This window comes from Tetrao urogallus, assembly GCF_951394365.1.
Source record: "Tetrao urogallus genome assembly, chromosome: 18".
Taxonomy (NCBI): Eukaryota; Metazoa; Chordata; class Aves; order Galliformes; family Phasianidae; genus Tetrao; species Tetrao urogallus.
In genome coordinates, this window is record NC_136831.1 from 3,001,273 (window position 1) to 3,019,180 (window position 17,908).

General features: G+C 38.6%; 1 protein-coding gene across 1 annotated transcript in view; it reads left to right on the forward strand.

The window, feature by feature from the left end:
- Positions 1–3,044: 3,044 nt before the first annotated feature.
- Positions 3,045–17,908, forward strand: part of HELZ (helicase with zinc finger) — a gene marked incomplete at both ends in the record, with an annotated part of 56,819 nt that continues 41,955 nt past the window's right edge. Inside the window, 9 exons of the mRNA XM_079544346.1 lie at positions 3,045–3,254; positions 4,955–4,991; positions 8,050–8,174; positions 10,807–10,863; positions 11,578–11,626; positions 12,057–12,132; positions 14,586–14,784; positions 15,867–15,974; positions 16,279–16,576. Coding sequence (XP_079400472.1) covers positions 3,045–3,254; positions 4,955–4,991; positions 8,050–8,174; positions 10,807–10,863; positions 11,578–11,626; positions 12,057–12,132; positions 14,586–14,784; positions 15,867–15,974; positions 16,279–16,576 — 1,159 coding nt within the window. The remainder of the gene's footprint in view (positions 3,255–4,954; positions 4,992–8,049; positions 8,175–10,806; positions 10,864–11,577; positions 11,627–12,056; positions 12,133–14,585; positions 14,785–15,866; positions 15,975–16,278; positions 16,577–17,908) is intronic.

Below are 17,908 nucleotides of genomic sequence, written 5' to 3' on the forward strand. Positions count from 1 at the left end.
ATTTTTGGTTTGCATTTGAACCAATCAGGCTGTGGAGTAATTCTCCAAAACCTCCTGTGCACCAAGCAGGGCAGCGTTCATGGGAAGTAGATGGCAGTGTAGGTGGTCTGGTTTGGAGCTCTTCCTTCTGAAGCTGTCCCTTCTGCCTTTCCTGGCCCACTCTGCGGTTTGGAGGGCAGTTTTGTTTGGGGATTAGCTTTTAATTACTCTGTCTGTATGTTTACAGAATCTCATTGGTTAGAAGGAGAAATACACATTATGAAAATTGACCCCAAAAATCATTACTAGGGAGAAAGTCTCTCTCAAATCCCAGGCAAAACAAAACTGGGCACCAGGGTTTGAGTTGCACCAGTTTGGAGTTAGCCAGATCTTGTAAACGATAGAGATAGCAGATATTTTGTGGAGGTTAAGCTGGACATGACTTGGCCTTGAAATAAATGTAGGTCAGGAAGCTTTCTTCTACTAATGGGAGGAGGTTTTTGGAGCTAGGAATTACGAAGTGAGGGTTACATCTCTGCATTAACTCATGGGAAGAGCTGCCAGCTCCTGTATGGCTCAGGTCGGTGTGATGCTTACTGTTCTATCTGGCAGCATTGGCAGGTGCTGTACGTAAATATGTTACTTAATTGGGTAAATCAGAAGCCTTCCTGTAGGGCAGTGGCACTGCTGGAGGTGGTTTGAAGCTGAGGAATGCTTTGAATTGGCTGCTGATAATAAAGGTGTTGGTGATAATATGTTGTGGCTGAATTTCTAAGGTCTGCTGGTTTCAGATGTGTAACTTCAGATAGTGGGGATATGGCTGTTAACTGGTTTCGCAAAATTCTGAAGATCTCTTGGACTTTGCTATTAGAATAAATAATTATTCAGATGTGAATGCCGCTCTTTTCGTATGCAGTCCTCCAAACCGTTTTGAGAAAATGAATAATCCTGACATTTATTCTGCTGCATGCTTCGTATTTTAATCTCGGTTTAGCAGGCAGAAAGGCTGAAGTGCATGAGTCATTTGCTCAGTTTCTCAAGGAGCTGAGAATACAACGTCCTCTGCAGCGCTCTCCAAATCTACAACTGACCAGAGAAATTTGTGGCTGCTGCTGGGGGTGTCAGACCTCTCCACAAACTCGTTCAGTGTTTGTTGCAACAGCCAGCGTAAGGCAATTGGTAAATAACGTTTTGCTTTTTGTAGTGCTGTGGTGGGGAAGAAGGGCTGGGTAAAGGAGCCTCCCTCTGCCTGCTGGTTGTGCTGGCCAGCGTGGGATCTGTGTATAAACTGTTCTTCTGCAGTAAACACACAGAAGCTCTGCTGAGACTTCTGGTCAAAGGAATTTTGGTTCTTCGTCAGCCAGGAAGTGAGGAAATCAGAAGCACAGCAGAGTTCATGAAATCCTCTCTTTTCAGTCCCTCGGGAGGAAAACAAAGTACGTGAGAAAGGCATCAGTTAACTGTTGTATTGCTGTGCAGCAAACCCTGGGTTTGTAAAGCTTGCTGTGCTATAGAACTTGAGTGAAATAGAAATCTGTTGCATTTTTAGTTGTACACAGAAGGCTCCTTGCATAAACGTAACAACACTTAACGGTTCTCACTGAAAACATGCTTATTTAAGTGATCCAACTGAGTGTTGATGTAGTTACTCCTTAGATGGATTTTCTCGCATGTATGGAAATGCAAAAGCTACTTCATATCTGTTCCTTCACCTCTACAGTGGTGGATGTGAGATGTTTTCATATAAATGTTGTAAGAGGGAATGTGGTTTAAGTCAATGTTGTATTCGGAAGTCAGTGTTACCTTACGTGATTCTGTTGTGATACTGAAAGTAAAATCTTCAGAATGGTGGGGAACATGGCATGCTGTCATGTATTGTATTGAACTTCTTGCTTACATTTGCACTGTGTGTTGGCCCAGATGGGTGTTAGTGAGAGAAGTGGGGTAGTGAGGAGCTTTTCTTACGTGGAAGATATCTTTATTTGATTTTTCAGGTAATTTCTTGAAGTTATTCTTAGATTGCTTAAAAATCTACAAATGTGAAATGTAAAAGAAAACTTCAGTAGCAGAATTTTCAGGGACGTTGGAGTGTGTCTTTAGATGCCCATGGCAGTTGGTATCATGCCACGGATATGGGCAGTGTGCTGCTTGCTAACAGTCAATGCGAGAATTCTAAAGTTTCCCTCTTTTGGTTATCAGAACATGTTTTTATCAAGTCAGCTTTGAAGTAAAATGTCTCTAGAGATGTATCTTTAAGTATTATGAATGAAGGCACACCACAGATAGAAATTATGGAAAGGCTTTGCTTTTCTCTGCGTAGGTTCCATGTGGATAACCATTTGTCTCAGTTCACTGGCAGATGATGATGTCTGTCTTCTGTATAGATTTCTGTCCCCCTGCTTCAGTTTCCCCCCACAGAATGTTTGCTTCAGAACTGTTTAAGGGGTTCTGTTGTCAGGGTGTTGGTGCGGTGGGGGCACTTAGGCTTTCTCAGACACAAATGCAACTAAAGCTCAGCAGGAGCTGTTGAGTGGGTTCCTGCTGACCTCCAGCTCCTTCTCATCCTTTGTGTGTCTGATGTGCTTCATCCACCCCAGAGGCTGGCCCTTGTGCCCTAGGAGTAGTGAGGAGTGCTATGAAACTGAAGGTATCTTGGGGAAAGCGCTGCAGGCTCAGGGAAGTGGCTGGTGGATGAGCTGCATTGCTTCCAAAGCAGACTTGAGAACACAGAAGCCTCTATGCAGCAAAGTGCTTAAACCCATGCTGGCATTGAAGTTTGAAACCACTATATATTTTTTTTTAATCAGTCATGGGCTTAAGTACCTTCTTGAATTAGAATTGAAAGTGAGAGCCAGGAGGGCTGTGAGTAGGAGCGTGGAAAGAAGACTGGAAAGAGGTTAGTTAGGTTGGGATAGGGAACACAAGTGGCGTGGACCAAAGGGGATGTGCTACAGCACCTGGAGGTGGGAACGGCAGTTGGTTGGCAAGTTGTCACTGCCATCATGCAGCTAACCAACGTTTTATCATCCCCTCTGCCCCCACTCTAGGATTTCTGTCCCTGAGTCATGGCAGACAGAAGACCAGAGAAGTCATGTGAACAAGCATGTGAATCCCTTAAGCAGCAGGATTATGAAGTGGCAGTGAAGCATTGCACAGAGGCACTCCTTTCCCTCAGCCAGTACCCCCCAGCTCACCTCCCGGAGGCATGCCAGGCAGAAATCGACCGCATCAAAATCGAGACTCTGCTGTATAGAATTGCTTCCTTTTTACAACTTGTGAGTGTGACTCTTTCATAGTATCTAATGAACTGGAAAGAACAATCAAGTATCTTGCACCATCAAGATTTATGTAAAATTGTGTTTTCCTATAGTTGCCATACTGGTTTGCCACAGAATCCTCATTGTTAAAACATGTTTGAGGCTTCTGTCTCGTAGTTTTCCCTGATCTGTTTATTTTTTCAAGATTGGTACCTCTAAATAGTTTGGGTCTGAATCACAGTTTCTTAAAATAATAGAGAATTATCATTTTTTAAAAATCCAAAGTATATTCTAAGAAGAAAAAATAACTGGTTTTGAGTATTGTTTTCATAAAAGCTATGCTGAATGCCATACCAAATTACCTTCTCTTTAAAGAGCATTAAATTAAACTTACAGATGTAAATGCTCAAAAAACAAAGTTAAGAAATGCTAGAATTCAGGCAACCAGTTCATACTTAATTTAGCTGTTTTTGCATAACCTAGCAGTAGTCTTTTAATATTTGATCACTGCTAGTTTTCCATTGCTAGGCTGGAGCATGTCTGCTGAAAGACGTAACTCTCAGGCTCTGGTGGATTTTGAATGGAAATATGAAAACTGGGAGCTTTGTAAGGGTTTTTGTAAATGCAATCCCTGAATTGTAGGTGATGCCATTACCAAAAGTGTGATCTTCCATGAATGCATTAGAATGCTACAGTTCCCTAAGGGAAAGGACATTGGAATGGTTAATTTCTTTACCCTTCTGTTTTGGAAATGTTGTTATTACAGATTTACAGGGGCCTTCTTGTCCTCAAATCTTCACTTATCAGTTATGAACAACATCATCTCACATGGAAAATGTTTGGCTGACTTGTAAGACCTTGCTGGACGCCTTTAAGATAAATCAAGCCCATTCTTTAAATAGATAGTTAGCTATTCCATGTGCAAAATAAGAATTAGGAAGCTTCCTGAGTTTAGATGTGACCTGTCATATAGCTGGCTTGGTTTTGCTGTTTGTTTTTTCAGTGGCACTTGTGTTCCCACAGATGGACTTCTCAAAATCATTTCCATAGGTCAGTAGGCAGATAGATGCTTAGCAGTGTTCAACACATTTCTGACCTGAATGCCTCTGGAAATGCTTTGAGGCACCTGTCTGGATGTTCAGCATAGTGGCATTTGTTGCAGTAAGCCTTTAGGGATTTTGGAAAACTCTTGCAATCAAAACCTCTCTATTAAAGAATTACATAGGTACTTTAAGTACTTAAGTATTAAAGATTTATACAGATTTTTAAGTAGAAAAATGTCTTTGTGTTTTAGCAAAAGATGTAGTGTTTAAAATCATCATTGATAAGACAGTAAATAAACTACAGACCCTCAAATTCCAGCAGCACAGTATTAGCAGCAGTTGGATTTTTTTTTTAATCTGGAGTCTAGGAAGAAAGTCAAGGTTTTTTCAGGATGCTGCCAGCCACCTACAGGTGGGTACACAAACATATCTTTGCACTTTCACATACCTCCTTTACAATATTCATTTGCTGAGAATTTGAGGACAAAATCAGCATTGTAAAGGTTAATTAGACTGGATTTGTCAAGTGACTGATGTTCTTTATGTGTTCTACCCTGGGAAAAAAAAGAGCCAATGAGTTTGTAAAAGTTTTAAGAAAATTCTAATTGAAGCATGTAGTTGTTTATGCCAAGTGGAATAATGCTATTTTTAAACTTTTCATGTTTTACCTTTCAGAAAAAGTATGGGCAAGCAGATGAAGACTGTAGGCATGGTATGGTTATTTCTTTCTTTTACTATTTAGTGTTGTAAATTGCAGTCAGTTGTCTGAATTTGTTGGTTTGCTAACAGGGGATGTTTTGCTAGTTAAATTTATTTGTTTTACAAGACTTTCTCTACTTGACTTTCTAAGGTGATCTCACTATTTTATACCTTACGTTCAGGTGCCAGAACTGAGAAGCAGCTTTCTTTGGCATAGGGGCGCTCTTGGGCAAGTAGATATTTTACCATGTAGGATAGATTGATGATGATAGGATTTTTGTGATGATAAAGACAACTGGTTGTTCCGTATTCCTTCCTAGGGTTGTTGGTTGATATTTGGGTTTGCATATTTGGTGTTGATTCAGAGAGATGCAGCAGGATGGTGTGCTTATGTTCATCTCTATTTGCTGGAACTTCCAAACTTGTGGCTCTTCAAGTTGAGCCTTTTGTGTTTCTGTGCCTTGTTTAATTGGGGCATTTTAAAACATTAGCAAGGTTGGTTAATTGCTTTGTAACTGATTTATAGGGAAAGTAACTCAGTTCTTACTGAGAACTCTGCTGAGTTTGGTAAACGTTTGGTAAACAGTTGATAGGTTAGATTTGGAAGAACAAGCAGGGCAGATCCCACCTTCTGGTTTTTGGTTTCTTAACTATTCTTGAATTTTAAATGAAATTTCCTGGGATGACAGTTTTGTTGCATGGACTTTGTCATTATACTGTTGTGATGTTTCTGTGCAGTGGTGTTTATCTTTTTTAAAGCACATTTGTCTTCACTGGTACCCAAGTTGTAGACTTTTCTTGGTCTAACTGTTGATACATGCCAGTTGCCTTTCATGATGGCAAATAGGTGGGAGAGGGAGCTGTATGGAAAGAAGAATGACGTTTAAAGGAGGCAGGAAGGAGAATCCTTTTGAATGAATGGTGATCTCACTGATGCGATCTGATGGATTGTTGCAATGTTAGTTGGGTCACATTTCTCTGTTGAACATTGTTCTTCTCTTGGCACGTGTGTCAGAAACCAGCATCTCAGATGAACCGTGGTGTTAAATGCATTTTTCCTTTCTCTCACTAGTTGTGCATGGAAAGGGGTGGAATAGGAGCCAGTCAAACCCAACCAATTGTTGGGTACACTTGAAAATTTGAAAAATCTAGAGGAACCAGCTTGTATCTTAGTGATAAAGAGCCAGACCAGTGTAGAGTTAATACCTTTAATTCACGCCAGCGTATTCTGCATGTGCTTTTGCCAGATCTGAAACTGAAGACATTCATCAACTTCACGCCATATTTATTTGCCAGTGTAAAAGTGGTGTGTGTGTTCCTGTATATTATATGCACCTTATTTTTATGCATATAGCAATCAGCAATTGCATTGGGGTTCTCTTTGTTATGCTGTTATTGATTGCAGCCTAACATCTGAGTATTTTCATTGTAATCCTTAAAGGTTTTTGTTCCAGTTTTGTTTGAAATATCCTTTGGGAGAAAGCACCTTAGTATGGCCTAACTGTATTCCTTGATGCTCACAATTATTTTTCAAGACAGATTTCTATTTCTTTGTACAAACCCAGTGCGTTACATACCTGTGACTGTTCTACTTTGACCTTGAACGACAAGTTGTTTTGGGGGTAAATCAAGAAATGCATGTTCTGTATAGTGTAATGCTTGCACTGTTACAAGGAGTGATAGTGAAGAAATCTATTAAGCTGCTACACAAATCCTTAACAGAAGGAATTAGTTCATGTATTGTAACATTTTATGTGCAACTGCATGTTTTAGCTGGGTAGCACTGTGTGGTTAATGATACAGAATTTCATAATTGGACATCCAGTCTTTGAGGCTAAAATAGCAAACTGTCAGACGTGCTGAAGCTATTTCTGGTGCTGCTGCTTCTGGTTTGGGAAGTAGGCTCTATTTTTGGAAATGTGGTCAGTATCATCAGAGTGGTGAATCTGGAGTAATCCTGGAGGGGCTGTACAGACAGTATTTAGTTACCATTTCATTTTGATGGGCTGTCTGATCAGTTTTGTGTACGTGTTTTTGTGGGACTCTTATTTCTGTCACATTTGATGTAGTTTCTGTTAATGATGTGAACGTCTGAGTGAGGAGCTTTGCTTTATCATTCCAAAATGTAATCCTGAAGCTGTGGCGAGTTTAAAATTCCTGTTAGCAGTAACACAAGCTGTTGGCACCCATGGTCTGCGTGAATAGCAGTATAAACACAGATGCTGATGTTGCCTGCAATGACAGTAATACAGATTTGTATTCTGTATTTATTCTGTAATTATTATTATTTTTTTAAAACAACTGTCCAGCCTTCTTTTCAATTCACGTGCTCAGCTTCACTGGCCTTTTAGTTGCTCAGGAGGGCATTGCTTTTTCTGGTCAGGTAATATATGTGATTACATGTTATGCCTGCTGGTCTGAAGCAAGGCTGTGTCATGAAATAAATCCTTTCACTATTGGAAGCGTTGCTGAAAGTGTCTGTTTGTCTCACTAGCTGCTCCAGTGCTAGAAAACATGAGGCAGGTTTTCTGTTACGTGGAGCTTGTAAACTTCTGGACTGAAACAATCGTTCCTATATCCTGAACTTTACAGCATAAGTGAATAAAAGCCCTTTTAAAGTAACAGGAATTGACCACGACGAGGTTAGCTATATTTGGAAACTACAGGGCATGCTTTTTGTGAGCATGAATGGATCTTCCTGAGCATGTTTGTGTTACTGAGAAGTTGTTGGTTGCTGGGTTTTTTTTTCCCCCTTTCAGTGAAGAGGAGGTCCTTTGTGTCTATGTCACATATTAGGATTTATCCTTCCCATATTTAATTTTTTGTCTATTTTAGAATGTAAACATTACAGCCTTTTTTGAGACTCGTGTACAGCATTTCTTAGATGGCAGGAGACAAGTTTCAAGTTAATATTAGGCATGAGCAAGTAATACCAAGTCTTGTCTTTCAGAGAAGCCGTGCTTTTAATTCACGTTTTGGACATTATTTTCATGGTAAAGATGAAGGAAAACTGTAGGGTTTATTTAAGTGTATGCTGTGATGAAGCTAATAGTTGCTGGTTTGTGTTGCAGTGCTGGGAGAGGGGCTGGCCAAGGGAGATGGATCTTTCCGTGCGGTGCTCTGCTGCATGCATCTTAAAGGGAAGCTGCAAATTGTGTCTAATGTTCTTTCCAAATCACTGATGGGTGAATCACTGGTAAGTGTGTTTCCTGCAATCTGTGTAATTTAAAAAGCAGTTTTGTATTTCCGTTTTTTGGGGGGATGTATTTGAAAAACAAACCTATGTTTGACTGGCGGCTTGTGGCAGAGTGAGTGATAATAAAAGCTAGAGATCATGCTGTGTCAGTGCTTCGGAGTCAGCTTGATTTAGACAAGTTTTTCTTCTTGTTGGCTCTGAATCCTGAAGAGAGAAAGGGGAAAAAAAAAAAGCAAGAAAAAATTGTATTTGTGTAATTTAATAGAATAATGTGAATTTCAAACTTCAGCTTATATTTTGGGTGTCACCTGACACCATTTCGTGTGTGTACTTCAGTGAATTTAACCTTTGAAGCAGAAAAAAATGTTGTTGGGACTATTAAGTAACTGGCCTACAGTGTGAGACAGCATGAAGAGTTTTTCAGGGAAATACTTCATCTTATCAAGGTTTCTGTTTTACCCTTGAACTGTCAAAAGATGTTAAGGTTTAAAGTGACTGCTCAGATGGGGAAAACTAGGGGTATGTATAAGTCTCCAAAGAACGATATCCTTTTAATTCCTCTAATCTTGATTAAACAATATGCAGTTCATCACCTTGAACTGCTGGTGCTGCTCAATCCAGAGACGTGGCCTGTAGTGCAGAGAAGAGCAACTCTTGTCAAACTGTGATGTGTGTTAAGTATCATGAGAGACTGTTACCTTGAAATTGGGTTTGGGGAAGGAAAAGGAGGTAAAAATGAGTTCTCTTTTGGAGTAAATTGCTACACGAGCATTGCCTTGTAATTACACTTTTCTAAATGATTAATCATGTTCAGTATTATTAAACTGTGATGCTTAAGTGTAATTTTTTGGGGTATTATTATATGAGTTGTGTGTTGATACTTTATTAGTTATGCAGAGTCACTTTCCTGATGAGATATCTATGAATATGGATTTTTAAAATTTCTTTTGGAAAATATGCTAATCGAGCCAAAGACGTGAAAGTGCACCCTGAGTGATTGTGCCTTTCCTAGTTAGACATTCACCTAGAAAACAACCTGCGGTGAGCTGAAATCCATGACTTGTATCTTGGTGCTTGACTTAAGCAGTAGGTGTTTCTGAATGTTCTGGTTGTGTCTCTGTGCTGAATGTATCCTGATTTATTTTATTTTTTTTTCTTCTTTTTTTTTTTCCTTCTCTCCATCCCCCACTGTTGACTGTTTCTACATTAAATAAAAGATTTTTCTTTGTCTGGTTGGTGTTTTCTAGTGGGGAAAAAAGTTTCATTGAAAAATTCCTGGCAAGATTGAAGGAAACTTGATTTTAGAAAAAATCAGTAAAAATCCCCAAACTCCTTATCATAGGGAATGTACAGTGGCCTTGTTTGATACTATTGTACAGAAAGGTATCTTCCTATGTGATTCCAGAGTTCTGTTACAAAGCAGAATGTAAGAGGTTTACACTTTTAAGGTCATTGTTCACTGTTGCTTTTGGTGGGAATGTTAAAATCAAACTCGTTCACTGACTTCCGCCAATGGATGAGAAGAGAAATGAAACAGTTTTGGAAGGAATTCATTGAAGAGCTGGAATCCCTCCACTTTCCTCCCCTGTGACTTAAAGAGAGTGACTCTTGGTTACTTCATTTATGCTTTAATGCATTTAAGCTCAGCAGGTTCAATTTGCAACCTTTCTACTGAGGAAGTGAAAAACGATTTTGAAAAAAAAAAAACCAACAAAGCTTGTGAATTGTTGAGTACATAAATCTTCAGCAGGGCACCAAATAAAAATGTGGAGAAGTCTGGTGAATGCAGTGAGACTTAAATTTCTGCAAAAATATACTAGAATTAAAACAAAGACGGTTTTTGGTTTTGTCTTGCATGAATGTAAAGCTGTTGCACACTAGTTATCTATTTGAGCTAAACTCACTTTTGAAAGGTTTTAATTCAGGTATGCCTGAACATGCAGGTATTTTTCGTTACATTGCTTATCTTCAGTGAAAAATCCAAAAATGATATAGTCTGCATCTGAGCAGAGAGAGTTGGAAGCAGAAATCAGTAGGCTGTAAAATATATCCTTAAGAAGAAATGAATTCATTGCTGCAGTGGCAGTGACAGTTTATTATATTGATTCCTTTGGAGCTGAAGTGTTCAGCCATAGCATATGGCTGTTGTGTAGTGCTTTCTGCCAGCAGCTTACCAAGTGCTGTGTAAAGGCAGGCAGTGTTACAGTCAACATTTTGCAAGTGGGAAGCCGAGGCATGAAGGTGTGACTGCAGAAGGTGACCCAGCAGGCCAGTAGCCAAGCTGATAATAGAGCAGAAGTTTTGAGCAAAGAGCCCTTGTCCACTGGGGCATCTTGCCTCCATGGCCACTGCTTGTGTGTGGGGTATTGGTCTGGATGATAGCATTCAGTAAGTAACGTCACTATTAATATTATCTGTCTCGGGTGGTTGCCAAACATAAGAGGTTTTGTTCTACATGTGCTGCTCTTGTACACAGATATCATTTAGCACTGTGCTTGGAAGTCAGATTCAATCTTTCCTCGTGGCCCTTCTTTTTGGTGATGAGAGGGATGAACTCGCCTGCTGTTGTTTAATGTGTTTGAAAGTTTGTGTTTCATATGTTAATATTTTCTTCCTTCACTTCTCTCCCCAGAACGGGATGGTAACTAAAGATCTGACACGACTGAAAACACTTCTTGCTGAAACAGAGGTAATAATGAGCATGCTTTTGGGAAAATAATGAGTAGCTACTGATAGAACTGAAGAATATCCCAGCATGGCAGGGCTCACTTACTCCTGCTGGTTTAGACACAGTAGTTTCCTCTGGGCTGTTGGTCTTTACCACCTTTTCAGCAGCCTTTCCTCCCTGTTTCTCATGACGTATGAGAAAATAGTGATGCTTATAGGCTGAAGTAGCAAGTAGAAAGAATTTGATGCATTTTAATTATGTTATTTTATTTTTCCCTGTTGGAAATGATTCTGTAGGACTTCAGTAAAATGGCATAACCACTCTCTGTCACTTCTTTTAATTTTTTAATTTTTGGCTTCTTATGCTTTAAGTCATTGATTTGAGTTTTACTCATAATGTAAATTTTAAGCTGAGAGACATCTCAATATTGAGGTTGGACTTTTGGCCTTTTCAATTTTGATTGCAGTCCACATGAAAGTACCCTCCTTGTGGTGGAACCCTCCAAAATTCTCTTCTGAAGTTGAGTGGACTCAGCCTTCCTGACAGAATTAATTGTATCACTGGTTGTAATCCAGTTGTTACAGAATCACCTTTGTGACCATAACTGAGTTCAGACTTCTGAATGTTTTTGTATCAATTGATCTGAAACACATTTTACAAGTAAAGAAGCCAGAGCAGTTCTCATTGCTGAGGTTGTTTTGTGATCCTTTATAACTGTATTTTTAATAATTGTAGGCAGCTGATAAAGTTCCATCAGGATATCATGTAGAAGATTTAGAAGAAGGTATGTAATTCATTTATAAAGCTACTTAATTTTGTAGTGAGAAGTCCTTGAAGATTCCGATGAATGTTCAACACTGGATAGCAGTCACCAGAAATCAGTCTTGACTGTTTATTTTGATGAACCCTTGGGATTTAGGTTGAATTATCTCATTCTTGGTTGAATTTGTTGACAGAATTTTCCAGTTATTTGTCCAAGTGTTGTACCAGAGCTTAATGATTTCTGCAAATGATTCAAATTTGCCTTCATACCCTTTAAACCTTTGTTCTAAATAAATTTGTTAAGGATTGAAGATTTATTTTTAAGGTGGATAATTTTGCGTGTGTACAAATACACTTTGGATTGATGTTTAAAGGCATGGTTCTCTGGGTGCTATCAGAGTTAAAAAATAATTAGCAACTAGTCAGAACTTGGGTTGCTTTCCTACCTGCAGGGTCCCGGGATGGCTGGCAGTTCCGCCCTCCACCCAGGGGAGTCACAAGCAGTGAAGAATATACACTATGTAAAAGGTAACACCTTTTCTTTATACCAATGTTCTCATAAGAATCAAAACGCTTCCTCTTTGACCAAGCTGATAAATGAATGATTAAATGTTCAGAAAGGTGAAAGCACTTACTAGAACTGGAGTTGATTCATTCATAGTTTTTTAGAGAAGTCAGTTTATGCAGAGGCACCTCAGTTTTTCTGTAAGGTAAAATCACTATTTCTGTTGTCTTTAGGATAGTTTGAGCAGCATTTTTCTAGAGGCAGGGCAACATCTGTCACTTTCCCCTCCCTTTTTGAATTTGTATAATTTCAGGTGTTTGGAAATTCACTTCTGTAGACAGCATTGTTAGCAAATGGAAGCACAGTGAAGCATGCTTTGTCAGCATATAGGTGCAAGCCTTCAGATGGGTGGGCTTTGCTGAAAAGTGATCTTGGCTTAAAAGATGCTTGCAGAATTTCCCTCTGGATCTCACAGTGTCCATTTAACCTAAATTCTTATACATGGGGGTGAATTTTCTTGCTGAAAGTCCAACAGCTTTTAGTTGTATTGAAGTTTCAGTCCACCAGTCAGTTCTGCCTGTAGTTTGTCCTGATATAATGGTAACTGCTTATGTAATAATGTATTATAGGGAAAAAAAAAAAACAAAAATTACACACTTCATTCTGCTGTATCTATAATTTATGCAAATGAGCAAAATGTATTGCATGGGTAGCAATCTGACTTGCTTTTTAGATGGCACCACTCAATTCTGTTGAAATTGGAGTATGTTTGATGTGAGTTTTCTAGAGCTGCTAAATCCTGGAAGCTGTTTACTTTTAGCACATCTAATCTATAATCAGTATTTTAAAAGGAAACCTTTAAAAAAAAATATTAACCTTCATGATAACTTTCTGTTTAGTAGCATCTGTACTACATTTCCAGCCATTGCTCTGAAACCTTCTTCCACTGAAGCTGTGATTAGCTTTACTGGTTACTTATGTGTTAACCTTTACAGTGAGAAAGATGTGCTTTAGTCAGCAAATCCATACAAACAGTGAGATTCTGACCATGGATTTAAGGTGTTAATTTTTTTATAATGAGTTGGCTGCAGGTATTGAACGTGAATTTATAAAGTTGTGATTTATTTTTCCCATGCACCGTAAAGCTGTAGGAGTATGTTGTATTTGTTCTGGGTAATGAAATTATGGAATTGCAGGGGTATTAAATAAGAAACTAATCTCAAAAGGGAAAAAAGGTCTTAACACAGAGAAGTTGGAAAGCATGCATGATGATGACAGATTTTTAAGGTAAAATGCTTTTCTATTAAATAATGGAAAGGAAAAAGCAAGTCTGCCAGATTATATATGTTATATATATATTCTAAATACCTTATAATAATGGGTTGACATTATATTTTATGCTTTTGCTCCATTTCCTTTGGGCCACCATAATGGCAATTATGCTTTAGCATTTTAATACATCAATGCAATGCTGAATTTGAGAATGTGTGATGCTGTATTGAAATTGCCTACTAAGAAAAATATTTTCATTCAAAAGATATTGAGGATCATAGCTTGGGAAAATCTGCAGTAACATCATAGTATATATCATGCTTCTTTTATTAGAGATTTGACACTTAAACCTTTAAATGCTTTTAACAAATTTTTCTTAAAGGAAAGGTGTTATGTTGTAATCAGTGATGAAAGTGTGGCCTGTATATCCAGGTACTTTTGCTGCAAGGTTTTTGAGTCATAGTCAAGTATCTTGTCAGCTAGTTCAAATTCACATGCTAGTTCATGCTGTGTTTTGTGTTACGTAATCTGGTTACTGTGGAAATGTTTTTCAATCACTGATGACTTCTGTGTTTGTCAATGTTGCGGGGTGCTGACAATCATTAATTTAGATGCATCAGCTCATGCTATGAATTTTTAACAAGTCCTTAACTCTCTAAAAATAGACCCTTTTGGACCAAGGGAAATAAATCTTTTCCTTGAGAGATTTCTGTGAAGGTGTATTTTGTGGTTAAGTCCACGGGATGTCACTGTTGTGCTGGGAAAAACTGCTGATTGAGCAAATACCAGCTGATGCAATGACTATTGGAGGCAATTATGCTGCATCTTCCCTTGTGACAGCATTTTATTCATGTTAATACAGTGCCTAGCAATTTCGGGGGTGGTCTGTGATCTCACTGTGTTAATTGCTTTACAAACATTTGATTCTTCTTTGGAGCTGGAAACCTTGTAAGAAATCCCCATGTGTTTCAAAGAAATTTGACACATCTTTTCAGCCTTTTCAGTAAGAGGCTGCTGCCTATCTTACAGAATGCTGTGTGTTTATACATTTCCAGATTAATTCCCATTGACTAAAACTGCCTTTAGTTCAGAGAAAGCTTTAAGGAATGTCCTTCTGGCTTTAAAAGTAAGACTTTGATAAATTTCATTTTTGAATTGGAGAAGGGAAAGTTCAAGGCATAATCATTTTCCGTATTTTATGTAGATTTTTAGAGCAAGGGATCTGCAGGTACGGTGCACAATGTACTTCAGCACATTCCCAGGAAGAGCTAACAGAATGGCAAAAACGATATGCTTCCCGCTTGATCAGATTAAAACAGCAGAAGGAAAACAAACAGTGTTCGGGCAGTTATATGGAAACCTTGATTGAGAAATGGATGAATTCGTTATCTCCTGAGAAAGTGGTAAGGAAAATGTACTACTTCCCTATGTGCTCATGTTTTAAACTAACAGATGAGCCTGTTTTTGGCCCTTACTATCAGAGCTGGTCGAACTATTCATTACCAAGAAATTGTCCAAGCAGTTTGCTCCCCTTTCCATCCTGCACTGTCTCTTCTTACAAAGATACCAGAGACTTGAACTGATTTCTGCAAATGTAATCGTACTTTTCAGGAATTCATGGTAAGTTGGTGAATTACAGTTTGTGGGTTGATCACAGTGTGCTCATTTTGCATATTTACCATTCCTAGTGCAGGATGAGTCAGGCAAGTCTCATGGTATTGTTTATGTTCTGTGAGAGGATGGCAAAACCTTTTAAACTGGAGAAAATAAATGTTGATGCTTTCATGACTTAGCGGAGAATACTCTTGTTTTTGCATGGCTCCTTTTCTTTGCCTGCAGCTGCAGGCACTTTAATGAAGAAAAGTCAATCTCCAATGTTCAAAAAAAAGTTTGAGTGCTGAGGAGGGAGGGGTATGGATATGGTGAATCCTAGCAGCTGTTGGGAATTCCAAAGAACGTTTCTGTGGCATTTGACCAGCTCTACTTACCACTGACCCTAAGGAGTTTTCGGTCCATCTATTGTTGACTTAAGTTTGGGAAGAGTGGACTTTCTGCAAAATGGATTAATGAGTAGAAAGTTTCATTCTCATTTCCTGGTATCTCTCGAGTTCTCATTGATGTCATTGAGATCTGGGGTCTTCTGGAAATACAGTCTTGGGGCCTCATTGTGTTGGATCCTTCATTCTAAATATAATCATGTTCTGCTTAAAATATGTACAGTTAAGTTTTTGAAAATCAAGTCCTGTGGTTAATTGTTGTAAATGGTCATACTCTCTGCCTACTCTATATAATACAGTAGATCTGGCTTGCTTGTCTCTGAAGTAGGACATGTTATATTCAATTTCCACACAGGACTTGCATCAGTCCTGCACAATCTGAGACCATCCTTTTTCATTTTTGGTTCCACATTACTGTGTTTTTCCTGAATGCTTTTATTTTGACTTTGTCTGTAGAAGTTTAATATGCTCTTTTTCTTTTAATCTAGCTTAGTGAAAGTATAGAAGGAGTGAGAGTAGAGCATAATCCTGAGCTATCAGTAACTGTCACCACCAAAAAGTCTCATCAAACTTGGACGTTTGCTCTCACTTGTAAGGTAAAACCGCTTATTTTTTGACATTGAGTGAGTAATAAAAACGAGAATGCATTCCAGAGCCTTTTGTGATTAAAATTGTGTAGTGCTTCTTTTTAAAACAAAGCAGTTCACTAGCACAGTGTCTTCTCCAGCAGCCTTGGTGCCCTGGTTTGCACTGTGACTTGTGCCTGCAGGACTCCTACCTGCTTTGTCAAGTTGAGAATTCTTGTAAGCTGTCATTGTCTGACTGCAAATAAAGACACTCTTGAAATAATTTTTGTTTTCTAACGTAGTTAATTTCAACGCTTGCATTTTTTTCTGACAGCCTGCAAGAATGCTGTATCGAGTGGCATTGCTTTATGATGCCCATCGTCCACATTTCAGTATCATTGCAATATCTGCTGGAGACAGCACTACCCAGGTATCACAAGAAGTTCCAGAAAACTGTCAGGAATGGATAGGAGGAAAGATGGTCCAGAATGGAATAGATCACTATATATACAAAGTCAGTATAGCCTTTAACACGGAAATCTTTGGAACTTTTCGCCAAACTGTTGTGTTTGATTTTGGATTAGAACCAGTCCTCATGCAACGAGTAATGATTGATGCTGCTTCAACTGAAGGTAATGTATAAAAAATTTATTCTTGAATAATGAAAGCTTTTAATGCCATCTGTTTCTTCTTTCACGTTTCTGGGCGGAGCAGCATCTGTATTAACAGCTAGTGAATAACTTCTACTGTGTATTATCTTAATCACGTGTATGAATATGAATAGTGGACATAAGCTTCAGAATGTGTATAGATTGGCTTGGGTCCAGTGGAGGCAGTGTCCTTAGGATTATTATACTACATCACGATATGGCTCCTAAATCTTGTCAAAAAGCTGAGAATTTCTGCTGTAGTGTCTTGCATTGATGAAAGTGCTAAACATGTAGAAAAAAGGTGGGGAAGATCACAGAAATTCTTCATAATTCATTAATCAAAGAAGACTGTGTCTTTTTTCTTGCAATCTCTGACTGCACTTCTCAAAGGCAAGAGACAAACTTAGGTTTATAACTCAACAACTGTGTAACAAATTTTGGAAATGCAAGGATTTGTGTGTGTGTGTGTATTTTTAAAAAATTACATGTCGCTAAGAAAGCAACAGTTTTATATTCCCAGCATTTATTTGGAAATAAGAGATTAACATCTTCAGGTTACCAAGAAGAAACTGTGAATAGCAAATGCAAAGACCACAAACCAGTCTTTCCAGATGACCAAAGAGCAGGAAGTCTGTACAAGTTGTAGTGTCTCTTGAAGCACAGAATATTGTATTGAGAACAAGATACTATGTTTAGAAGCAAGGCAATGGTCTTTTCAGGAACTATTATCTGATCCTCATGTAGCTGTCTTGGGTAATCATAGCTGACAGACTTTCGTAAGACATCAAGTTTTGGGAGAGCTGGTGCCCTTTTATTTTAGAACTGTTTAAGCCTCAAAAAAACTAAGTCACAATTTGTTTGCAAAGTCACTGTGAAACTAGTGTGTTCTGGGTCCTCGCTGCTTAAACTAACTGGAACAGCACAGGGAACAGCCAGTTCAAGTCCACGTGAAAGAGGTAGGTGAAGTTGAGGTAGAAGTCTTTAGCATTAGTCAGTGATATTTTCTTTTCTTCTGTTGCTTCTCTGTGTACAGAGGGATTCCAAAATCTTAAAGCAGTTTGTTGCTGATGCTTATTTTGAATGCAAAGAGTGTTAGCTGTTTAATATGTACTTGTAAAGCCAAAATCCTGGGCCTTTGTTAAGGTAATTTGAGAGCCGGCTTGCTCTGTGTACACCTGAAAACTGGGGATGGTAAGTCTGGCAGTGAATTTGCTGAAACTGCTGTGGACAGAGGAGAGTCTTGCACTTCATTCATTCTCTCTAATGGGATTATTTTTAGTAGTGTTTGTTTGTTTGTCACTTAGCTCTTTGTCT